Source organism: Lineus longissimus, chromosome 16 (genome assembly GCF_910592395.1).
Source record: "Lineus longissimus chromosome 16, tnLinLong1.2, whole genome shotgun sequence".
NCBI classification, from domain to species: Eukaryota; Metazoa; Nemertea; class Pilidiophora; order Heteronemertea; family Lineidae; genus Lineus; species Lineus longissimus.
The window spans coordinates 11986558-12010387 of NC_088323.1; the positions used below are offsets into that span (position 1 = coordinate 11986558).

Here is a 23830-nt window from a genome sequence, read left to right on the forward strand (position 1 = left end):
CCAAAATAAGTAAAACAAGCTTAAAACAATTTACAATGTAGGCACAACTATATAATGCAGTAAAACAACTGCAGTATTACAAGTGACTATCGGTAGCTACTGAAATTTGTCAAAAATTGTAGAGTGAAATACAATGTATTAATAAAGTATGGTTCTCTGACATCAATGTTTTATGATCAATATTCAATGGCACAGATGACCCAAAACTGAATCAAGAACTGTTTCTGCGATTCCTTGGGAATTCCCAGGTTTTTGGTTTGGATCCACACTGTGAGTTAGAGACATGATGCAATTGGTGTTGGTGGTCGCTAACGCACGTTTGTTTTCTTGCTGAGACTAAAAGCTGAATTCGGAATGTCGGAGGGGAAAGATGTCTGGCAGTTTTTTGTGTATGGAATCGGCGGGAATTGTCGGGTGATGCATGACATTGACCCGGTAAGTAACATTCTGAGATCAAGGTTTTTTGACTCCTATGTCGAATATTATATTATACAGGGCGTCCCTTAAAAAACAAAACCCACCGAAACAGGCCAATTTCTCCAAAAGTATAAATTATGTAGAAAAAGTGGAAGGCATTCCAGGAAGTAGGAGCTATGATACTTTATCTGGTACCTTCATTGAATGCCTACTGTCACGGCTGGCTGAGTACCACTGACTTCAAAACCATAGGCAGAATTTAGAATTGTCCAAATCAGTGATTTCATTTGTGAGGAAATGAGCCACTTCTTTTCACAATCATCCCAGGCCAGGGCTTACTGGACTTTGCGCAACGAAACGAAACGAGCGAAATGGGGGAGCGACCATTATGTTTTACCCCGGTACGTCAAGTTCGATACATGGTGTCAGTCACCAGTATGGATGTGTTTTCCATTATGAATACGTGTTTTTTAAAAATCAAAATCATAAATTTCCTTTCCATTAGAAGAAAACGATGACGACGTTTCAGTTCAGGAGCCTAAGTTTTGTGGTCCCAATGGCCAAATTAACCCCTCGTTGGCTGAAAAGTCGATTCACCGGTCACAAATGGTCGAAAATGACCCCCAAAACGTCAGACCCCCAACCTGGTAATTATCACGGTCAGCCCACAACAAAATTTCTATGGTTTGAAGATCTAACCCCGGGCTGTATTATCTGCCGGAAATTGATTTTCATCGGCACGTCTGGGAAAAATCTATGGGGCGTTAAACTTGATCAATTCAACTTTTTAATGCATTAGCAATTTGATAATAAATGTAGTGTGTACCCGTAACCGCTTGAGGTCTTGACTTAAAACTTTGTTTACAAATTCACACCAAATTTCGTTTCAAAATTATTCTTTGTTTGGCACCAGGGGGCGTAATGGAAAAAAACATGAAACTGACGATACGGCCCGTAGTTTTGTTGATACGAATCGTATCCTGTATGGCCGTTACAAGCCGTTGTCTGAATATGATGTGAACCTGTTGACCGTTCAATGCTGCTCCCTGTGACGCTGTACCCGCAAATGTTCAATGAAAAAAATGCTGATAATGACTTCCACGGCTTGTTCGCATCGTAAACATAGTGGTACCCGGGTTAACTGTCTTTGCGTTTGGCCTAATTTTACAACGATTACTCCCCATGTAACCACGATCTAGGATGGACAGGCCGTGTATTATGAATAGGAAAAGTTACCTAGTGACCGTTGCGTAGAATACTTTTTTGGCGAAATATTGCGCAAAGACCAGTAAGCCCCAAGCCAGTACTAGTCGACCATGTCTTGAACGGACATGGTGTCATAGGGACATTGGATTATGTAATCACACCTGCACCTATGATGGGTCGCACTCAGTAGGCCTATGCATGGTTATTCAGACCAAAGACATCAAGTTGTCAAGATGGTTCAGCTGACTAAGGATCAAAGGGTTTCTTTCGTTAAAACGTTCTTCGAAACGGAAAGCTTGCAGGCAACGCAGGATGCTGTCAGAGTCAATTTTCCTCATCGGGATCTATCTGTGAAATCAACGAATTGGTCAAATGTCCAGAAGTATCAGGATCATGGAACCAGCCAGAATCGCAACAAGGGAAATTCGGGGAGACGCAGAACAGTAAGAACTGCTGAAAATGTGGAAGCTGCTCGATAACAACTCCAACAATATCCAACAGCTACAAGCGCCAGGCGAAATAGATTAGGGCTTTCGAAAACAACATTTAATCTTATCACAAGAAATGATCAGCATCAGCATCCGTACCGAATTCACGTCCGACATCCACTTACTCCAGCTGATCTCGGTAGAAGAGAGCAATTTGCAAGGTGGTTTCTTGAAAGATGTGAAGTGGACGAGCGAATTCTTCGTTTTTTCAGCATTGGGGATGAAGCTGGATTTGCGATGAATGGAATGGTGAACACTCACAATGTTATCCAATACGCACCCGCTGGTCATCCTCCCCATTCAATTTCGAAACAAACATGAGTCGTGAAAAATTGACAGTCTGGATTGGACTTTGTGGGACTGGTCGTATCATTGGAGCCGATGATAAATCAAGATGTTGTTCCTAAACTGGAGTTGCATTTTGAACGCCAACCAGGAGGAGTTTTCAGACGTGGGCTTTGTCTTGAAAGAGGTGGAGGACATGTTGAGGGTGTTGGGGCATAAAGAATAAATGTGGGTGGGTGTTATTGTCATGATAAACTGATAAATGAGAAATAATCCTTTCATCGTTTTCCATTGCCCAAATCAATTCAAAACCACACATGCAGATTTGGACATTTCTGAAATCTGTCTAAGATTTTGATTACAATGTTACTCAGCCATCCGTGACTGTAGGCTACAGCTGAAGATGTCCAAAGAAAGCTTATAGCTCCTACTTTCTGGAATGGCTTTCAGATTTTCTATACAATGTATACTTTTGGAGTAATCGCCCTGTTTCGGTGTGTTTTGATTTTTAAGGGACGCCCTGTACAAAAATTTGAAATATCGAGAGCCGGAATAGACAATATCTGGTGATGGGTAAGCTAGGACCACCCAGGTAATTGATAGCGGCATTCTTTCCCGCTATAAACCGTGGAAATTATCATGTATATGTATATATATAAGCCTATGATGCCTTTTCCGTGAGTTTCCTCATCGTTCAGGGACACGAATTACGATTTACGACTGAAGTATAAATTATTTTCAGGAGGGAACGATTGATGCTGTAATTGATAAAATAAGCGAAATGAATGGTATTCCAGCAACTACAATGAGGATACTCTACACCTGTAAGTAGTGCTATGAGACCGTGTCAAACTCAAAGGTCCCCGAACGAGGCAAGGAGGATACCGCGGTGACGTCACATCACGTGATCCCGACCCATATTAGTGATCGCTATGGCCAATCAGATTCAGTCTACTGACAGCACCAGTACTGAACACATCTCCACGTCTCACTGTCTGGTGCGCTTTTGTACACAAAAACACCAATAGACATGAAATATTGCAATACCTAGTATGGATTCTTCCTGTGTAAAATAAAATTTACAGAGCAGATTAACTTCCACGAATAAAAAAGACGTTTGGCGTGGCCAAAGTGCGGAAATAATAGCTGCGCTTACACCACGAAATATTGGTGGACCAATTGCACTTACACCACCACATTGCCGCGACAAATTGGTTCGGCAATCCATTGCCGATACAAATTGCCGAGCGAATTTGTCCCACCAAGCTTGATGGTCCAAATTCGCCCGGCTTGTTAAAAGCTCGGCTTTGTCGTGGTGTTCGCGCAAATGGATCGGCAATTAGCTAGTTAGATGGTTCGGCTCCAGGCGGCACTTTCGAAATGGCGCTTTCTGCGCATGCAATTTATTGTTTGCGTGCCATCTGTAGCCGGATTTTATAACTAGCTGCAGTGCTGGTGTAAGCGCTTGGTGGATTTTCGATGGTGCGGCATTGGTTCCCGAACCAAGATTGGTGGTCCATTTTCAGGTGGTGTAAGTGCGGCTATTGTCTCCGCTAAAATACACTACGAAATACACTAGGCAATGCACTACGCAATATACAGTAGAGATGCAGTTGAGTTTGTTATTGTTTTGACTTAGAAGCCCGCCCATATCATAATATATTCATGTATTCATGAAGTATGAACTCATTTCTGTCCCATACAACTCTAAGAACAGTCAATTTCTCCTTAAAACATCACCGAAACCGCGATATCCGCAGGAAGATTTCGTTCTAGTGTCCGAAAATGCATGATCTTACAGGGGCGCTAACTCGACAAATAGAGGGGATCTATGGGGATCTATGCGAGTTTTAGGTATTACAGGTCTCGAACTTGTAAAATCTGTAAACATGCCTCCAAATCCCATTATGATAATGAAGAAATTGCCCCATATCTGGGAGACTGTTTTGAAACCATCGCTAATTTTGGAAGATCGGTGCCCGGCTATTTGGTTTAAAAAACCCTATTTTTCCCCATCAAAACAGCACTTTTCATTATTCTAATGATAGCTTATTGTCTGAAGACTTATTTCATAGCAGAAAAGTACTAATAACTCTGATTTGATGCGAAAAATCTAACTTTTTTGATGACTTGATTTTCCCTTGGCCGTGGATCGAGTTTGTTTACAATATGCAGCGCCATCTTGGAAAAGCCGTGACGTCACCGCGGTATCCTCCTTGCGAACGAGGCTAATACGAAAATCTAATTTGGGTCACCTATATTTATCCAACTCATATAATACATTGTATACTCTTTCTGTGGTGTCGAAGTTCGTCGATGTCATTGAAATTTTGCTGAAAGTATATTACGGTACAGTTTTATGTCTTTACATACCAGTCTGGTTACTCTTAAGATACTACATACACACCCGGATTGTTCGGTTCCATTTTAATAGTTACACTCATGTAAGACATATACATGTGTAAATTCTTTGTATTGCGGCTTTAAAAATGTACTCAAACTTTCATTGAGAATAGAGGCGTCTTTATTCTGGATAAGGACCTCGTATCGTGAGGAGTATAGTACACATCGATGAGGCTGACGTAAAAGACTGAAAGACACGAATAATCAACAATCAAAACCTTACAAAACTCTGTAATGTTCCAGGATCAGAACATAAAAAATAAAATACAAATGTATGCACAGATTCGTACAATCTACTACCAGTTAACAGTTTGTCCCTAAATAGTGGATGTGGCTGTTAGTGTTGTCAAAACATCATACTCAAAACACCGTGCATATCAAGATCCCGGAGTCATCTTTTACAAAAGGGTCGCCATGGGACCTGAGGCACCCAGACTCAACTTCACGAACAATATCTGTTGGCCGGACAGATTTGTCTTAGCACAAAAATACACGGGCATCCGTACAGTGTCGCCACCTAGAGGCGTCTAAAGACAACCACAAACACATGGGTGAGCAAAAGTCGTGGGACACCGCCACATAAAAGTGACCTAAGTTACATAACTTAGGGATAACAGGGTCCTAACATAGTTTCCAGGGGTTCTATACATCTTTATCTTTATAGTTACCTTTATCCCGTCTGACAAGGCCTCGAAACTTTCACCGCAAAGGCGGACAAAAGAGGACAACTGCGTCCTAAACTTTGACAATTAAAATTCAATGGAGTTGGGCGGAAGCTGAGACAGCAGCGCCGCCACCCAAGCGCGCGAAAACTAAGGCGCCAAATTCAAATTTCTTCAGGACGCACTTGGCGGCCGTCACATGCCTCTCCTAAACTGTTGCCCAAAACAGTTTACAAACACTATACAATTCACCTCACAAAGTCAAAAAAAAAAAAAAACAAACAAAAAAAAAACAAAAAACTTTTGAAATCAGAACCAAAACAGTGACCATTAAAAACACAGGTCAGCTTTAGACATATCAAGTGAACCTCAAATTCCACGGTTCAGCTTTAAACTTTGCTGAAATGACCTTAAAACAGAAAGTCAGTCAAACTAAACTTACAGACACATTCAACTTTTCACTCTGCTATCTAAGCAACTAGGAAATTCAAATTTCCACTATGAAACCGAAACTTTTCCAACTTTCTTGCTCATAATGCTTCAAAAACCCCTCTTAAGCATCACAAACATGTACAGTACACAAATACACTATCTTAATTACACGCAGGTAAAAATTCAAAATACAGAGAAGTGCAAACATCATGTTTTTTAGAAAAATGTCTATTTGCTCCCACGAGCAATCTTTACATATAAGCACCAGTTGCTTCAAATTAGCAACCTGTACCAAGGGGGAAGAGAAATCACACAGTCATAGGAAACAAAATAACTGTCAGATTTCTCTCATCCCAGTCAAGACTAACTCATACATGTAGCACAATCCATGACCCAGGTCCTGGAGCCCAAAAACCAGAACCCGGCCCACGAAAAGGCTCAACTACTCCAGAGTTTCACTCTCCTCAACAGGATTGTCCCGGTTCTTTACCAGGAGGATCAACTTATGTACTGGTCTATCCAACAGGGATTTGGTTTTCCCAACAAAAATTTCAACCTTTCTGACCAACTTGTCCTGACTAGGACACACCTTTGTAACACGAGCCAGAGGCCATGCGCATCTAGGCTGGCCCTCTTCTACGAGCATTACAACATCACCAGGCTCAAGATTTCTCTGCTGGCTGAGCCATTTCTTCCTAGGCTGCAGCATTACCAAACATTCGCCACGCCAACGCTCCCAAAATTGGTTAGCAAGAGCCTGTACACAACGCCACCTTTTCTTAGAGTATATGTCCTGTTTAACGAACTTGCCCGGCGGTGGCTTCACCACCTGAGATTTCAGGGTAAGCAGCTGAATTGGTGACAGGGGCTCTAGGTCCGCAGAAGTGGAATCTACAACTGTTAACGGGCGCGAGTTAACTATGTACTCAACCTCGCAGAGTAATGTACGTAACAACTCGTCATCAAGCTGAGCTCCTGTGCCCATGAGCAGAGCAGACAACACCTTACGCGCTGCGCCAATCATTCGTTCCCATACACCGCCCATGTGACTGCTCACAGGAAAGTTCATTTCGAAATCAACCCAGTCACAATCGTCTTTCAGCAACTCATGCTTGATCTTATCGCGATCCATTTCCTGCAACGCTGCTAACAATTGATTTTGTCCACCTACGAAGTTCGAACCACGATCGCATCGCAAAAATCGGATTTTGCCACGTCTACTCACACATCGGCGGTACGCATTGAGAAATGAATCTGTGGTCAATTGATTTGCGGTCTCGATATGAATCGCACGACTGGCCAGACACGTGAACATAACACCCCAACGCTTGGGTTCGCTACGACCGGACTTGACAGTGAAAGGGCCAAATAGATCAACGGCAGCATAGCTGAAGGGGGCGGCTGGCTCCAAGCGGTCGGTAGGCAGGTCAGACATTTTTTGAACACGGGTTTCCCCGAAGCTTTCTACAACACACACAGCCCATGATGAACTTAGCAACTATCGACCGGGCATTTACAATCCAAAACCCAGCCTGTCTGATACTGTTTAACGTCATTCCTCTACCGGAATGACCAACCTTCTGGTGGAAACGTTTAACTATCAAGCTAGCTAAGTGACAAGTACGCGGAATCAAGACTGGATGCTTGACTTCATATGACATGGATGATCGACTCAGGCGACCACCAACTCTAATAATCCCCTTATCATCCAGGAAGGGATACAATGGCGCAATTTTGCTGCCAGCTTTGACAGCAGATCTAGTCCCTTTGCTCAGGGATGCTAGCTCTTCAGGATACGCCTTACCTTGGACTAACCTTATTATCTGATCCTCTGCCTGCTTCAGGTCATCAGTAGTGACTGGAGGACAAGTGTCAGGATCCTTGTTCTTCAATTTCCTGGCATACTTCATGCTCACAGCCATGGCCCTCTTCAGTTTCAACAGAGAGGAGAAGTTGGCGAACCTGCTTTCCATGTCAGGCACCTCTGGTACAGGAACAACATCTGTCTTGAACACTAACTTCTTCAGCTCAGGGTCATCTTTCACCACTGGACATTCAGGAAGGGTCGGCACTGGTCCTGAAACGAGAAATTCTGGGCCCTGCCACCAAAGGCGGCTAGCTGAAAGCTCAGAAACATTCATGCCACGTGATGCTATGTCAGCAGGATTCTGCGCAGTGTCAACATGTCTCCAATTGGCTATGTTAGTCAAGTCTCTAATTTCCTGCACCCTATTTGCAACAAAAATGTGAAAATTTCTGCTTTCATTATTCACATAGCCAAGCACAACCATGCTATCAGTATAGTAGAAATGTTCTATCTGGTCATAATCTAGTTCTTTGCCAAGGAACTTACCAACCCTAGCTGACAGGAGTGCCGCAGTTAACTCCAGCCTGGGAATTGTCACAGCTTTGGCAGGAGTAACCCTCGACTTGGCCATCACCAGAGAAGTAGTGCAGTTGCCGGTAGCGTCTTCAAGCCGAACATAACTGCACTGACCATACCCAGAGAAGCAAGCATCACTGAAATGATGTAGCTCGACATTAGTCACCGGCCCTTCAAGCGTGCCAGCCCGATAACACCTAGGAATGGAAACCTTGGGCAATTCTAGCAGCTCGGTCCTCCATCTTTCCCACTCGTTCCTTACATTGTCAGGAAGAGGGTCGTCCCAGGAAGAACCACTCAAACACAACTCCTTCAGAATTCGTTTTCCTGTAAGTATGAAAGGCGATATTAGACCAAGGGGATCATAGATGGAACTGACGGTGGATAACAAGCCACGTCTGGTCAATGGCTTGTCTTTGAGCTCCACCCTAAATCGTAGCATGTCAGATTCAACACACCACACAACTCCTAGAGTCTTTTCAACAGGTAGTTGAGTATTACCAAGCTCAAGACATTGGAGGTTCTCTGACAAGTATTGATTGGGAATATGTTTCAGCACCTCTTTATTGTTGCAAAGTATCTTGTGAAGGGTGAACCCTCCCTTCCCAGCCATACTCACAGAGCCCAAAGCTAGGCTAATAGCCTGACTTGTTGTCAAAACGGAGGTGGCCCCATCATCTACATAGAAATTCCTGTTAAAGAAAGTCGCCACCTGGGGCTCGTAGTCGTCCTTGAATCTCTCAGCTGTTGCCTTTAGGGCATAGTTTGCGCAATTTGCAGACGAGGTCGCGCCAAATAGATGCACAGTACACCTGTAATCAACTGGCTCCTTGCTGACATCGCCGTCCTCCCACCACAGAAATCGCAAATAATTTCTGTGGCGGGGGGGGCACGACCACCTGTAGAAACATACCCTGGACATCACACGTGAATGCCACTTCTTCCTTCCTGAAGCGGGCCAGGACACCGACAAGATTGTTTATTAAATCCGGTCCCCGGAGCAAATGGCCATTTAATGCCTCTCCTTGATAGGACGCGGCGCAATCAAACACGACCCTATACTTACCCTCCTTGTGAGGATGTGAGACCATGTGATGGGGAATGTACCATACAGAACCATTGTCCAGATCTAATTCGTTTTCTGGCACTCTCTCAGCCTGGCCGGCATCTATGAGCTTACTCATGAATTTCACATATTCTTCACCATACTTAGCATCCTTTCTAATCCTCGCCTTGAGACTCTGCGTACGCTTCATAGCCATCACTCGGTTGTTGGGAAGTCTCACCTGATCCTCACGAAACGGGAGGGGAATTTCAAAGTGTCCATCATCACGGAGTTTGATGCCACTGGAAACCTTTTCAATGAACAACCTGTCTTCAACAGATAGAGAATGAGAATCAACATCATTAGTATCGGCAAAGTCTTGGCCGAGTACCTGCAAAATATCAGAGGGGTTAATTTCTTTTGTACGAGTTCTGTACACGAAACGATCTTGTGAATTAGCAAGCCTTGACCCTAATTTATCCATCCTGCCAACCACGCCCCAACCTAGCGCCGTTTTAACACCATACGGATCATCTTCTCCCCCAGCGACAATCTGCCTTGGCCTGATGGCGCGCGCGCAATTTTGACCGATCAACATGCCAATCTCGATATCCTCACGGTATGGCATAATCTTAGGTGCCACCCCTTTGAGGTGGCGCCACTGTTTCGCGCTGGTTTGACGCGGTATCTGTGAGCGGCAGGCACCGATGCCTTTACGCGAAAAGACTACAGGGAGGCTTATTTTTGCAGATTCACCAAAACCCCGGACCATGAGGCCTGTCACCCGCTCAGCTGGCACAACACCTTCTGCCAACACTGTGTTGATTTTGAGATAGGTGCTATCACCTCTCTTATCAATGCCCTCCAGCACTGACTCAGATACGAAACAAGTGTCAGATTGATCATCCAACAATGTGTAAACCAACACCTCCCGCGAGGGGTCGTCTTCATGATACACATACACTGGCACAATCATAGTGTGCAGACATTCTGAGCCCACATCACTTGACTCTGTACAATGCACAGTAGATTCAACAGGTTTGAAAGAGTCGTCGTGAAGAAGCGTGGGGTGGGCACGAGAGCAGGTTTTGCATTTATGCTTGCTTTTGCAGTCCCTAACCCGATGACCCCATTTAAGGCACCCCAGGCACAACCCACGCTTCTTTACGGCTTCCTTTCTATCACTAAGAGACATATTCTTGAATTTCACACATGAGTCAATTGCATGAGTGTTGTCCTTTGGACAGAGCACACACTTTGTTGGCCCTGTGGCCTTTTCAGTTGTAGCTTCTGTTCCGGTAGCGAAGCTGGATCTCTGCGCAGGTTTCACACTAACAACGGATTTGGTAGGTGCGCTGGACGACCTATCCAGGATTGGATTTGACATGATTCGCGCGTGTTTCTTTACAAACTGTACAAGTCTGGAAAATGGTGGATATGAGTCGTTCACAACCTGGCCGGACCCGTCACTATCAGCTCCAAATCTCTATTTATCCACAACTGTGAGCCACCTTACTTGCATAAAACGAGGTAACTTGTCTATCACACGGCGTTGCTCAATCGCGTCATTCAAAATACTCAGATTTGACAAACTGGTCATAGCTGTCTCACACTCGCACAAGAAATCCGATAGCTCCTGCATGCCTTTACCGTCACCAGGCTTGACTGACGGCCACTTGTCTAAGCGATTACGAAAGTTCTCAGACAACTTCAACCGATCTCCGAAACGCTCTTCGAGAATCTGCTTTGCCTTAGCATATGCTTCACAGGTGTTCAAATCAAGCAGGCCTTTAATGCAACGCTTTGCATCTCCTGCAGTGTAACGACCGAGATAGTACAATCTGTCCATTGCTGATGGGTATCTGCCCTCAACCAACACATTAAATGAATTTTTCCAGGATGGATACGAAAAGATGTCGCCTTTGAAAACTTCCGGTTCCTTTTTAGGAAGTCCTTCCCCCCGCCGCACCAACACATCGGCGAGAGTCGATATTGCCTTCGAAAGATCAAAGCCACTGTCAGCGGACTTCTCATGATTAGTTGGACTGGGGTCCCTAGCAGGCAAAACAGGAGGCGTCCTGCATTGCGGAGGATCAATGCCAGTATTTATATCCACGGCATGAGCTGTAGCCTCTGCAGTGGGCATAGTGCATCTCGCCTTGCTACATGTGGCTTCAACGGAGGAGAAATTTGGCTGTGGCGGAATGGGCGTCGACGCCCAACGAGAGGAAATCCAGTCCCTCGATGCTCTCTGCCGACTATCTGACAGTGCTTGCAACTGCGTCTGCATATGCTGCAGTTCATCAGCCAATCTCCTACTCTCCTGTTGGAGAAACATCGTAGTCTGCCTGTCAGCAGCATCCGCCAAAAGATCGAGTCCTCTTCGGTGCATTACGTCGGGAAAGTCTTTTACTATTGCGGCTTTAAAAATGTACTCAAACTTTCATTGAGAATAGAGGCGTCTTTATTCTGGATAAGGACCTCGTATCGTGAGGAGTATAGTACACATCGATGAGGCTGACGTAAAAGACTGAAAGACACGAATAATCAACAATCAAAACCTTACAAAACTCTGTAATGTTCCAGGATCAGAACATAAAAAATAAAATACAAATGTATGCACAGATTCTTACAATCTACTACCAGTTAACAGTTTGTCCCTAAATAGTGGATGTGGCTGTTAGTGTTGTCAAAACATCATACTCAAAACACCGTGCATATCAAGATCCCGGAGTCATCTTTTACAAAAGGGTCGCCATGGGACCTGAGGCACCCAGACTCAACTTCACGAACAATATCTGTTGGCCGGACAGATTTGTCTTAGCACAAAAATACACGGGCATCCGTACAGTGTCGCCACCTAGAGGCGTCTAAAGACAACCACAAACACATGGGTGAGCAAAAGTCGTGGGACACCGCCACATAAAAGTGACCTAAGTTACATAACTTAGGGATAACAGGGTCCTAACATAGTTTCCAGGGGTTCTATACATCTTTATCTTTATAGTTACCTTTATCCCGTCTGACAAGGCCTCGAAACTTTCACCGCAAAGGCGGACAAAAGAGGACAACTGCGTCCTAAACTTTGACAATTAAAATTCAATGGAGTTGGGCGGAAGCTGAGACAGCAGCGCCGCCACCCAAGCGCGCGAAAACTAAGGCGCCAAATTCAAATTTCTTCAGGACGCACTTGGCGGCCGTCACACTTTGATACATTTTAAAACCGCTAAACGAGTCCTATTGAATCACTGTAGTGATAAATACGGCTTTCGTTATGCCTGGGTGATGGGTATTCGAAAAAGCTGGATCACTGGAATGCTGGATTTACCAGATTGTGACTCATGGATCACCACCGCCTGGATGGTTTGCCTAATTCTCAAATCCATGACGTTTCCCAGCATGTGCCTCAGGTGCACACAATGACACTACCAACATGGAATCCTGATTCTCAGACCCTTTACCAGAGAAATCGCTGCTCTCTTACCGGGGATTCTACATGGACTACAAAGCTGACAGAAGGTTTTTTTTGGCTGACGAACTTCCCAAGTCAATGTGTGGATGCTGAGTCGGGGCATTTAATTAGACTGTTGTGATAATGATAGCATGAGGCAGAGAATTACAATATGCACGATATAGGCCTACCGGTAGGCTACAATACAGTACAGCAGGCAGTGTTAGCTACAACAGCTGAGGCTGTGCATATCATGTCGATACATACCTATGTCTACATTGTACTCTTTTGACATGTTTGAATGCCTCTCTGCTCAGTGCAAGTGCAAGGGATGAGGAACCAATCTATTTACACATGAATATCATATCCCATTCTAAGAACGATCCCCAATCCATGCGGTGGTTATCCATGAGTCACAATTCAGTGAATCCAGCAGTCCAGCGATCCAGCTTTTTCGCATACCCCTGATCCCCATTCACTGTTACCTTCATGATCAGCTGGCAGTTTACATGTACGCCGGAATAAGCAGAGCATGCTCCGCACAAAACAGTGAACTCTTCACTGTCTCCATTTTCCGCTTACACAGTGGACAGTTCACAGTTGGCCAGATGCTTGAGTGGGCCCATACGTGAGACAAAAAGTTACCAGATTGTGACTCGTGGCTGTGAATGATAGGACCCCGACCCATGATCACTGCCAAACCTCATACGTGAGACAAAAAGTTACCAGATGGTGACTCGTGGCTGGGAATGATAGGACCCCGAACCATGATTACTGCCAAACTTCATATGTGAGACAAAAAGTTACCAGATTGTGACTCGTGACTGTGAATGATAGGACCCCGACCCATGATCACTGCCAAACTTCATACGTGAGACAAAAAGTTACCAAATTGTGACTCGTGGCTGTGAATGATAGGACCCCGACCCATGACCACTGCCAAACTTCATACGTGAGGCAAAAATTTACCAGATTGTGACTCGTGGCTGGGAACAATAGGACCCCGACCCATGATCACTGCCAAACTTTATATGTGAGACAAAAAGTTACCAGATTGTGACTCGTGGCTGTGAATGATAGGACCCTGACCCCTGATCACTGCCAAACTTTATATGTGAGACAAAAAGTTACCTGATTGTGACTTACGGCTGGGAATGATAGGACCCCGACCCATGATCACTGCCAAACTTTATATGTGAGACAAAAAGTTACCAGATTGTGACTCGTGGCTGTGAATGATAGGACCCCGACCCATGATCACTGCCAAATTTCATACGTGAGACAAAAAGTTACCTGATTGTGACTTACGGCTGGGAATGATGGGACCCCGACCCATGACCACTGCCAATCTTTATATGTGAGACAAAAAGTTACCAGATTGTGACTCGTGGCTGTGAATGATAGGACCCCGACCCATGATCACTGCCAAACTTTATATGTGAGACAAAAAGTTACCAGATTATGACTCGTGGCTGTGAATGATAGGACCCCGACCCATGACCACTGCCAAACTTTATATGTGAGACAAAAAGTTACCAGATTGTGACTCGTGGCTGTGAATGATAGGACCCCGACCCATGATCACTGCCAAACTTTATATGTGAGACAAAAAGTTACCAGATTATGACTCGTGGCTGTGAATGATAGGACCCCGACCCATGATCACTGCCAAATTTCATACGTGAGACAAAAAGTTACCAGATTGTGACTGGCGGCTGGGAATGAGACGACCTAAGCGCCCCAACCCCTCATACTCCTGGCACATAGGGGAAAAAGGTCTCTTATTTCGACATGTTGTTGGAAATGATACCGCCTGTAGCCGCCCATCCTCACTGCTAAAATGAAATAAAAGAGTCAAAACTTCAAGTTCAAATTGTCTATTCGGCTACAGTCAAAAACTATATATAGAACAAATTAAAAACACGTGGTCATTCAACAATATTCCAGAATATTCAATGGTATTCTTCGTTGCGCAGAGAGTGCACAAAAGCAAACACACAGTAGAATGTTCACTGTTTAATGCGATATCGACAACAGTGAAATGCTCTACTGTTGTATAGTAGAGAGTACGTTGGAATAAGTTATCTTTTTTCATGATCAACTACACGATAATGACTTAGTGTAAGGGCTTGACAAACGAGCACGCTATAAATACCATAGTCCAAATAAGGTGTTGTCATGGCATTTCAAGATATGTGTCGAAACCACCCCAAGTATTGTCTATACTTGACTCTTTCCAGCAAAACAGCTCGAGTATGGCTTCAAACATCCCCTTTCGAAATACAACATGACCAACTCGTCTAACCTGTTCGTGGTACTACGGCTCCGAGGAGGTCAAGATAGGCCATCAATAAGACGTATCATACAACAAATGCGAAGCAGTTTTCTTCCGCATGTACCACAAACTCCGGATGATGCACACGAGGTGAGACCAGATACGGTTGGTACGGAGTCGGAGCATATACATAGCAGCATCGAGGGAGTCGATTATGAAGATAATGATGATCAAGAGGGTGTAGTAGAAGAAACGGGAGTTGTTGAGGAAACTGAAGTTGTTGAGGTGGAACCGGTGCGTAAGATGCACGACCCGCTCACTCCCCTTACTGAGCAACCTGATATGATTACATGGGATGATGACAAGGATTTTCTTCGAGCTCGGATGCCATGCGGACATGCCATTGGTAAGTAAAGTGATAAATTGATGAAGACCAATTCATATCTGGTTATGTTGGCCTGCACTGCAATATTCTCTAATCACGCCCCAGGCCCACGGCCTCTAAGTCTATTCAGACGTTTCATTTGATTGGTACTTTTTCAATGAATAACTTTACAAATTTGATCAACTAGGTAAGCCAGCCGCGACTCCTCATCGTGTTCGAGTTTGTTGTTGTTTATCTGTAATTTCATTGGCTGAGGTTCGACGGAGGCGTGGCTTTCTAGAAATTTAGCGCGTGATCACGGCCGATATGTGGCTCTATAGATGTGCTTTCCCGAAAGCAAAATGGCGGTTCAAGTGAATGATGCGGCGAGTGAGGCAAAACCACCATTGATTTTTTAAGCCTTTCAGCAGTTCAATTGTCAATGTTTGACCGCGACGCATCAACTACTGCCTGGGGTTGTGAATCTGAAATTTTGATATGATATTCCGGACAGTCGGGCAAGTAAATGGTGAAAAGTGAACTGGTATTTGACCACGGAAATTTTTTGATAATTGACAAATTGGACAGACATTGATATTTCCACTCTTTTCAGCCAACTGGCAGAAAAATCTCAAAACACGCCCCCTATTACCAAATTAGCAAAATTCAAAATTAATTTTTTTCATCAAATAATTTCTTTATATCTGTAGACTTGCCACAGCAATTTTTTTTAAATACCTCTCCAAATATGTACTTGATAGTTAAAAACATACTCGCGTCTAATTGATAGGTCTCGACCCTCCAACCTATGAATATTCATTGGTGGTATTGTCTCGAGTTACAAAGAGATAATTTAAGAATTAACATAAAAATATAGCTGAAAGTAACTCCACCGCATTTGAAAAGGTGGGTAACAAAGTCAGGCATCCGAAAAATGTTCATTCGATGACTGATACCTGTTGGTCCATGACATTTAGCATACCTGTGCAAAGATCTTTTCATCAGATACCACATTTACCAAGCTAGAATATCTGGATTCCGTTCTTCAATTCAGGCAAAGAATCATGATAAATATACAGCAGAATATCATCGGATATACTTATAAAAAAGGGGGATATCCAATTTGGGTATTCACAAAAAGGAAGAAGTTAATTTTTTTAAATCAGCACGAAAGCATGCCTCAACTTGACGCTGTGTCAAGAATGTGCGGTGCGCAAGACCCAGTCGGAGAAGTCGGGTTGTCCGCGTCCGGGGCGACCGGGCGGGTTCAGCAGTCTGATGCAGCTGACCAACGACAGATGGCGTGGTGACTTCGGCACCGCGCCATCTCGCCATCTGTCGTGGGTCAGTGGAACCAGACTAGGCGACAAAACAGAGGGACAGCAAATACGGGATTCCAAAAGCGGAATCTATCATTGAAATTGCCCGACACCGATGCCGTTTTGAAAATTATAGTCCTTTTCTAAGATTCCGCCAAAATAATTTTGGATTCCGCATGCGGCTCCAGATTCCGCTATTGCACACCTCTGATTTAGACCAAGGGGACGAGCGCCTCGCAAGGTATAAATCCAGTACCGTATGATTCTTTGGCTAGCAGACGATTTTCTAGTAGGCCTACATAAGTTCTCTCATTTTTCGTTTGAGGTAACTTTTCAAGTCCATGGATACGGTGGTCTTTAATAGAGTGATTGCTGCTATTAAAGTGTGAGCCAATCGATGTGGGTTTTTTTACTGTTTATGCCAGAGCGATGTTCTTCATTCTGGTTTTGAGTGTCCTTTTATTCTGGCCCACATATTCATAGTTACATTTGGCACATTCAATGAGGTAGACGACCCTTTCTGAGTTACACGTTATGTTTTGTTTAACATTATGTTTTTTGCCGGTGACTCTGCAAATATATGCAGAATTCAAACTCGGTAACCAGCAGTTGGCGCATTCGCCCTTTTGTCGGAGGGGATGCAAACAGTAAGAGGGTTTGTCTTCCTATCTCATTGATTGTGCCAGTGTTGGGTCTGTAAAGTTTATTTTCTTTGACATCGGCTCCTGTCAGAGTGTCTCTCAATGTAGTTAGGCTATTATAGTTGGGATGTGGGGGTGGTGGCAAATGCCCCCAAGGGTCACAAACACTATATATGAATTGTTTTTCACGCAGATTGTGATTGATTTGCAGACTAACAGAGAACAAAAGAGATTTTTCGCCTGTTAGCTTTACACCTAACTGAGGACGGTACACGCGGACCTTTTATCATGTATGAAAGCCATATATACTATAAACTCCATCCCAAGAATCATTGCATTGTCCTTCGCCATTTGTTTGAAATAAGAATATGTTTATATGAACACATTGGTACAATTAAAGTGCAGGGGTGCATTACAGTGGGTCGTGCATGACAAATAAATTAACACTTACTTCTATAGCCTACTATAAAGAAATAAGCGTCGCATACAAACTACAAAAGGTAAGTAATTTACAGTCCTATATGTTGTATTCTATTATCATACATAGATCACTGTGGCTCAAATAAATTAATCAATTAATTAACACATAATTCAAAAAGCACGTCCCCTTGTCAAAATATTCATCCCCTACTATGGCATGATATATGTTGCAATATTCAATAAAAATATTTTTCATGCAATATTGATTTTTGTTCATTCATCGTTTCATTTTTGATGCAATATTACACTTTTTCATGCAATGTTAAAATTTCCATTCAACGTGTGTTTATATTTGATGCAATGTTACATTTCTTTATGCAATGTTTACTCGATAATTGTTCATTCAATGTTTCATATTTGATGCTATGTTTCACTTTTTTCATTCAATATTCAAATTTTCATTTGATAATTGCCCGGATAATTGTTCATTCATCGTTTTATTTTTGATGCAATGTTACACTTTTTTCATGCAATGTTCAAATTTTCATTCGATAATATGCATTCAAAGTTTCATATTTGATGCAATGTTTTCAATTTTCTTCATGCAATTACGATTAAATTTTCATGCAATATTTGGCAATTATTCATTCAATGTTGGCGCAACCTTTTTCTTTCAATAATCTGTGAAAATATTTATGCGAAAACTGCATTGTGGATAATCTTAGAAACGAAGATGCTGATTGGCTAATCTCGTGTAGTGGAATAGGAGCGATATACTGTAATATATATGAGCTATATGTGTTTATTTATCAGTTAAACTAGTAATCAAGTCTTTAACTGATTGGATTCTGTTAGAAAATGCAGGTTTTGATGATGTTTACCTTGGTCATGTTGGTTGTCTGCTAAAGAGCAACCATCTTGGATAATGCAATGTGGTATTTGCCTAGCGACCTTAGCAACCAATCAGAAGCCAGTTTACAATATTATAATTTAGATTGGTGATGTCATTACCCAAATATGGTATTTGTTAACAATCAAACATGTGGGTTTGTTGTGATTTGTGACTTGCGTCATTTCAAGGATTCAGAGTCCAGGTGTGAAGAGAACAAGTTGTGTTTTTATCTAAGAGCTGTGTTCTTTTAGTTATTTTCATAAGGATTACAATACCGCTACCACATTGTACACAACTTTTTCCAAAGTCGTTTGATACGAGATTGGAGGGAGGCTGTCACGACAATCACAATTGTATGGTTTGGTCTCATTCATGTACAGCCATTGACAGCATGTACACAACAATGGAGCTTTTGGTACGTCTGTCTTATTCCCCGTCACGAGATTAGCCAATCAGCGTCCGCGTTTCTAATATTACCCACAATGCAGTTTTCGCATAAATATTTTCGCAAAATATTGAATGAAAATTCCGCCAACATTGAATGAATAATTGCCAAATATTACATGATCATTTTATGAAATTTAGAAATCGTTATTGCATAAAAAAGTGAAACATTGAATCGAATACGAAACATTGAATGATCAATTATCAGGGCAACTATCGAATGAAAATTTGAGCATTATTGCATGAAAAAAGTGAATTATTGCATCAAATATGAAATATTGAATGAACAATTATCGAGTAAACATTGCATAAAGAAATGTAACATTGCATCAAATATGAACACACATTGAATGGAAATTTTAACATTGCATAAAAAAGTGTAACATTGCATCAAAAATGAAACGATGAATGAACAAAAATCAATATTGCATGAAAAATATTTTTATTGAATATTGCAACATATATCATGCCATACCCTACGCCGACCACTCATTAACTCCCTAATTTGCCCAGCCACTCTTTCCTGCTCCTCTGATACATCCATCATCCTAACATCCCGCGTCATAGAATATAACATATATAAAATGCACCTTATCAAACGCCTTCCAGGCATCAAGCATAACACAATATACATTAGTATTTTGACTACTGAAATATTCAATCACCTCATTATAATAACACCGTTACTGCAAGTGGCAGTAAATAACCTATGTTTGAAACCAAATTATATATCTGATGAAGAAAAAACATGCTGTATTTATGAAGGAAAACGTAATCCAAAATCATACCCATAATACGACTTGGTGAAATGCCCCTATGTATGTCCGATGCAGTCGGTGATTTCCTTGCATTCTCAGGTATAGGTATAACAATAGTTTTAACAAAGTCGCCAGCACAACACCCATGATTCAACCATGCGTGACTATTTTAAGAGCCTGACCAATGACCTTCAAATAAAACAATATTATAACCTGAGTAGCGGGCTTTGGCCCAGCTCCTATTTTGTTCTTTATTATCACGTTCTGCGTTTTATATCATTGCAGATATCACGTATCTATACCTCAACCATCTCTTGTAATGTTCCAGATTGAATAAAGATGTTGTGATCTCCAGTTCTGTTTATTGAATTTGACTGTATCCGCGGCATCCACACTTGCCTTTCTTGAGCTTTTTCATGCCCCAAAATACATCTTCATATGAAATTGAGTGCCCTTCTGAACAAATCGCCCCCTGCACGACTTTTGCCTCTTTTTACTTAAAGCCCCAAAATACATCTTCATATGAAATTGAGTGCCCTTCTGAACAAATCGCCCCCCTGCACGACTTTTGCCTCTTTACTTCAGGACCAGAGTCACTAACTGCCTACTGCCGTAGTCTTCTGACGGCTGGAAAGTTCGAGTTCTTCTGTCCTTACATCTTCCCCGCAAACAACGCCATCTGCAGGAAAAAGTGGGACTTCTACATCGTGCGTCGGTATGGCGTCCTCACTCCAGATGAGATAAAGGAGTTTGAGATAAAGATCACTGAAAATTACATGCGGAAAGCGATGGGCCTGCAGGTATGTCGTTTGTCACCTAGTGTAGATGGTCTCCTGAAATACATGAAAGAACGTAAGTTTGAGCATCTATTCGGCAACTATAATGTCAATTGTAATCGTAGTAATTGGATCTAAAGACTAAATTTTCTTTTATTGCTTGAAGATCAGACGATGCTAACCCGATGATAGGCCCTTCTGCTCTGTTGTTAACCAGCTCTCATTTCGGGCCATATCGCGACCTGAGAATGATATGGTCATGACACCCTCTTACATAAGCTATTTATATATTTCAGGACTGCCCTGGCTGCAAAACCATCTGCGAACGGATGAACAAGAAAGACAAGCGCATGGTTTGCCCCTATTGTTCAAAGGGTCCAAATCCTACGTTTGAATTTTGCTGGATGTGTTTGAAAACATGGAAGTCCATGAACTCGATTACCGAGTGTGGAAATGAAGGTTGCTCTGGTCGCGACCCCCGGCTTGATATCTTGGAGGAGTGCCTGAAGAAAAAGGTTGTGGGTGTGATGTGTCCATCAACGAGGGCCTGCCCCGCCTGCGGCCTTCTGATAGAGCACACTGAGGCCTGCAAGCACATGGCCTGTCCCTGCGGTGGCCAGTTCTGTTTCATTTGCCTGAAGCAGCAGACCAATGGAAGCTGGACCTGCGGGGACTTTGACACCCCTTGCACGGTGGCCCCTGTCCAGACTGACCTGCCAGGACAGTAGAAGGCCGAGAATAGCGTGTGATAATGCCTCCGACGGCCTGAAAATATATTATGATGGACTTTCAGATGGACTATCTCTTTCCAGTAGCGATAAAGGATGCAGCTTCGCAAAGGGAACATGCTAACATGACTTTGAGCTTGAACGGCGGATTTTATAGTTTGTTGCAAATTAGGGAGGTCTTTTTACTAGTGTTATGTGAGTCTCCCCGTGTGGAGCCCCGCCCATGGGTAGCCGCACTTTGAAGTTCAGATAATGCACGGACACGTCGACCAACACACGTATTGAAATTCCAAGTGATTTGACCATGGATTTTGGAGTATAATATCCCATTTGTATAAAGATATACATATTGGTAAACATTGACCATGGTTCCCACATATACATATACTCTGCTTTCACTTTTCTAATGTCTTGACACCCTCTGGATCCGAGGCGTAGTGACTGCAACCCTTGGTACATCGAGCTGCACTTCGTATTTGGTCAGTTACTGGTCCAAAAGACTCTGTTAAGCTGTTAGATGTCGCCACAATCGGATACTAAAGCGCCAGCAGACGTATATTCTGCGTATTATTGTAATAACTGTTGCTTTAGAAAATCAGCACACGTCAATAAACGTTTTAAATCGGCCCTAAATTTCAAGCTACTCTCTAAGTATACAAAAAGAAACTTACGGCGTTGTTTGTAATTCCCAGTTCGAATCCTATTTCGAAAGTAAAACCCCGAAGGTTTGGTTGGGCGATGATTACATGCTCCAAACAACATCGCGAGAGTATGAAGTCGACTGTTAAAGATAAAAGCAAGACTAAAAGAGAGCTTGCAATGACAACAACCACGACTGTCAAAGATTTTTCCTGCCTTTGACACGTTTTCAAATCCCCCAGTGCCTTGTTGTTTATTTCTGCACTGTGTTTCTTAAGGCTGATAATTATTGCTATATTCAGAAGAAATAGCAACCCAAGTGGAGGGAAAACGTCAAATGTTGCGTTTATTGGGTCATATGCTGGGACATACCATGCGAAGCAATCGCCGAGTACGCACAAGGAGAAAAAACCGTCGCAATCTTGATGTGCACCACTGCGCCGCCTTCAGGGAAATTTGACGACGATGAATCTATCAATCGTAATGAAAGGAGGTGTTGTAAAATATATTCGGAATGAAGAAAAATGCTTGACATCTTACCTCTCCAATGCGGTGATATTATAGGAGATTTGGCCATACTTTAATTAACCGCATTGGCAGTAGAATGACCAGTGAAAACGTGTCGGATATACAGCCAGAACTTTCCAATAGAGGCACATTACGCTGTTGCGATTCGATGGTGCGCTCATATCAAGGAAACAGAGGGTGTTTCCGACCATCCCGACGGTTATCAAGCCTGGGGAGACGTACCATCCCATAATCGCGACGTACATGTGGTAATCTTATAAATCTCCCTGCCTATAGCCTCCTTTAAGAATCTCACATGCCAATCTCCAAGTACATGTATTGCAGGCAACAATAGAGACCTTCCGCAGCCTTACGAATAGCCTTACGACTACGTTCATGTCATCAGATTTTGCGGTCTTGTGACGTTTTACACATACGATTAGCTAGAATATTATCTGTAGCTACCATGATATCCGTAGTGTGAAAACGGTTTTACAAAACATCATATTTCAGGCGAATAATAATGTCAATAGTGATCGGTCTTAGTTGTTATCATTCTAGAACTAATTTCCTATGCATTTCATTAGTTTTGATCGGAATGTGGTGCCTGGGTGATGTTTTATTCACCCATTGACATGTGAACCATATCCGTCAAAGAGGACACTTTCCATTTAATTCAATGCGGTAACGATGAGCTTTTCGCAATGCAGAGAATACATCAATAACTGCGATTAGATCATCGCCTTTTCAGTACTTGTTACGTGTCACACAGGTATATTAAAGGACTGAAGCAGTAGTCGTCCTCACTTCACGGATAACCAGCGAGATACACGTCAGGTAAATACAGTTTTGGAATAGTTTTCCTTTTGCGACAAAATTATGCTATCTTATTCAAAATCGAACTTTTATTAGTCCCTTAGAATAGACTTAACCCTCAACAGCAAATAGCCGCCCTCCTAACTTTCGGCTCGTCTAGAAAGTGGGAAATATTGGAATTTCAAACTTTTTCCTCTATCTATCCCGTTCTATGTTTAGGGTGATACATGTTGATCATATTTTACCAACTAAAAACCTCCTTTCCTTTCCAGCATGGATACTAAAAAAACGCCAACAAGATTTTTCCCCGCGCTGGACATCCTTCTATTTGGGAAGTAGTTGCAAAACAACTGCCTTCAGATCAGCAAATGATGGAGATGTTGATTTCCTTAGTTAAGAAGTGATTAGAAGTAAGGAAAGCAGCATTGCCATCATTTGCTGATCCTTCCTAGATCTAGATTTTCATGTTACACAACTGT

General features: G+C 42.7%; 2 protein-coding genes across 2 annotated transcripts; one reads left to right on the forward strand and one right to left on the reverse strand.

Moving 5' to 3' along the window:
* The first annotated feature begins 261 nt into the window (after positions 1–261).
* Positions 262–23071, forward strand: LOC135500355 (E3 ubiquitin-protein ligase DDB_G0292642-like). Its single transcript, XM_064791781.1, has 5 exons — positions 262–435; positions 3139–3220; positions 15013–15453; positions 20471–20685; positions 20958–23071. Exons 1-5 carry the CDS (start codon positions 355–357, stop codon positions 21387–21389), a joined length of 1251 nt encoding a protein of 416 aa, XP_064647851.1. The 5' UTR covers positions 262–354; the 3' UTR covers positions 21390–23071.
* Positions 9095–10708, reverse strand: LOC135500762 (uncharacterized). Its single transcript, XM_064792412.1, has one exon. The coding sequence runs from the start codon at positions 10706–10708 to the stop codon at positions 9095–9097; it is 1614 nt and encodes a 537-aa protein (XP_064648482.1).
* Positions 23072–23830: the final 759 nt, after the last annotated feature.

Bases quoted from the DNA above. Each gene is read 5' to 3' on its own strand.
- LOC135500762 (XM_064792412.1), bottom strand. From the start codon at position 10,708: ATGTCAAATCCAATCCTGGATAGGTCGTCCAGCGCACCTACCAAATCC.
- LOC135500355 (XM_064791781.1), top strand. From the start codon at position 355: ATGTCGGAGGGGAAAGATGTCTGGCAGTTTTTTGTGTATGGAATCGGC. The intron at 3,221-15,012 runs GTAAGTAGTGCT...GACTCTTTCCAG, and splicing joins AATGAGGATACTCTACACCT to CAAAACAGCTCGAGTATGGC. The intron at 15,454-20,470 runs GTAAGTAAAGTG...TCTTTACTTCAG, and splicing joins GCCATGCGGACATGCCATTG to GACCAGAGTCACTAACTGCC.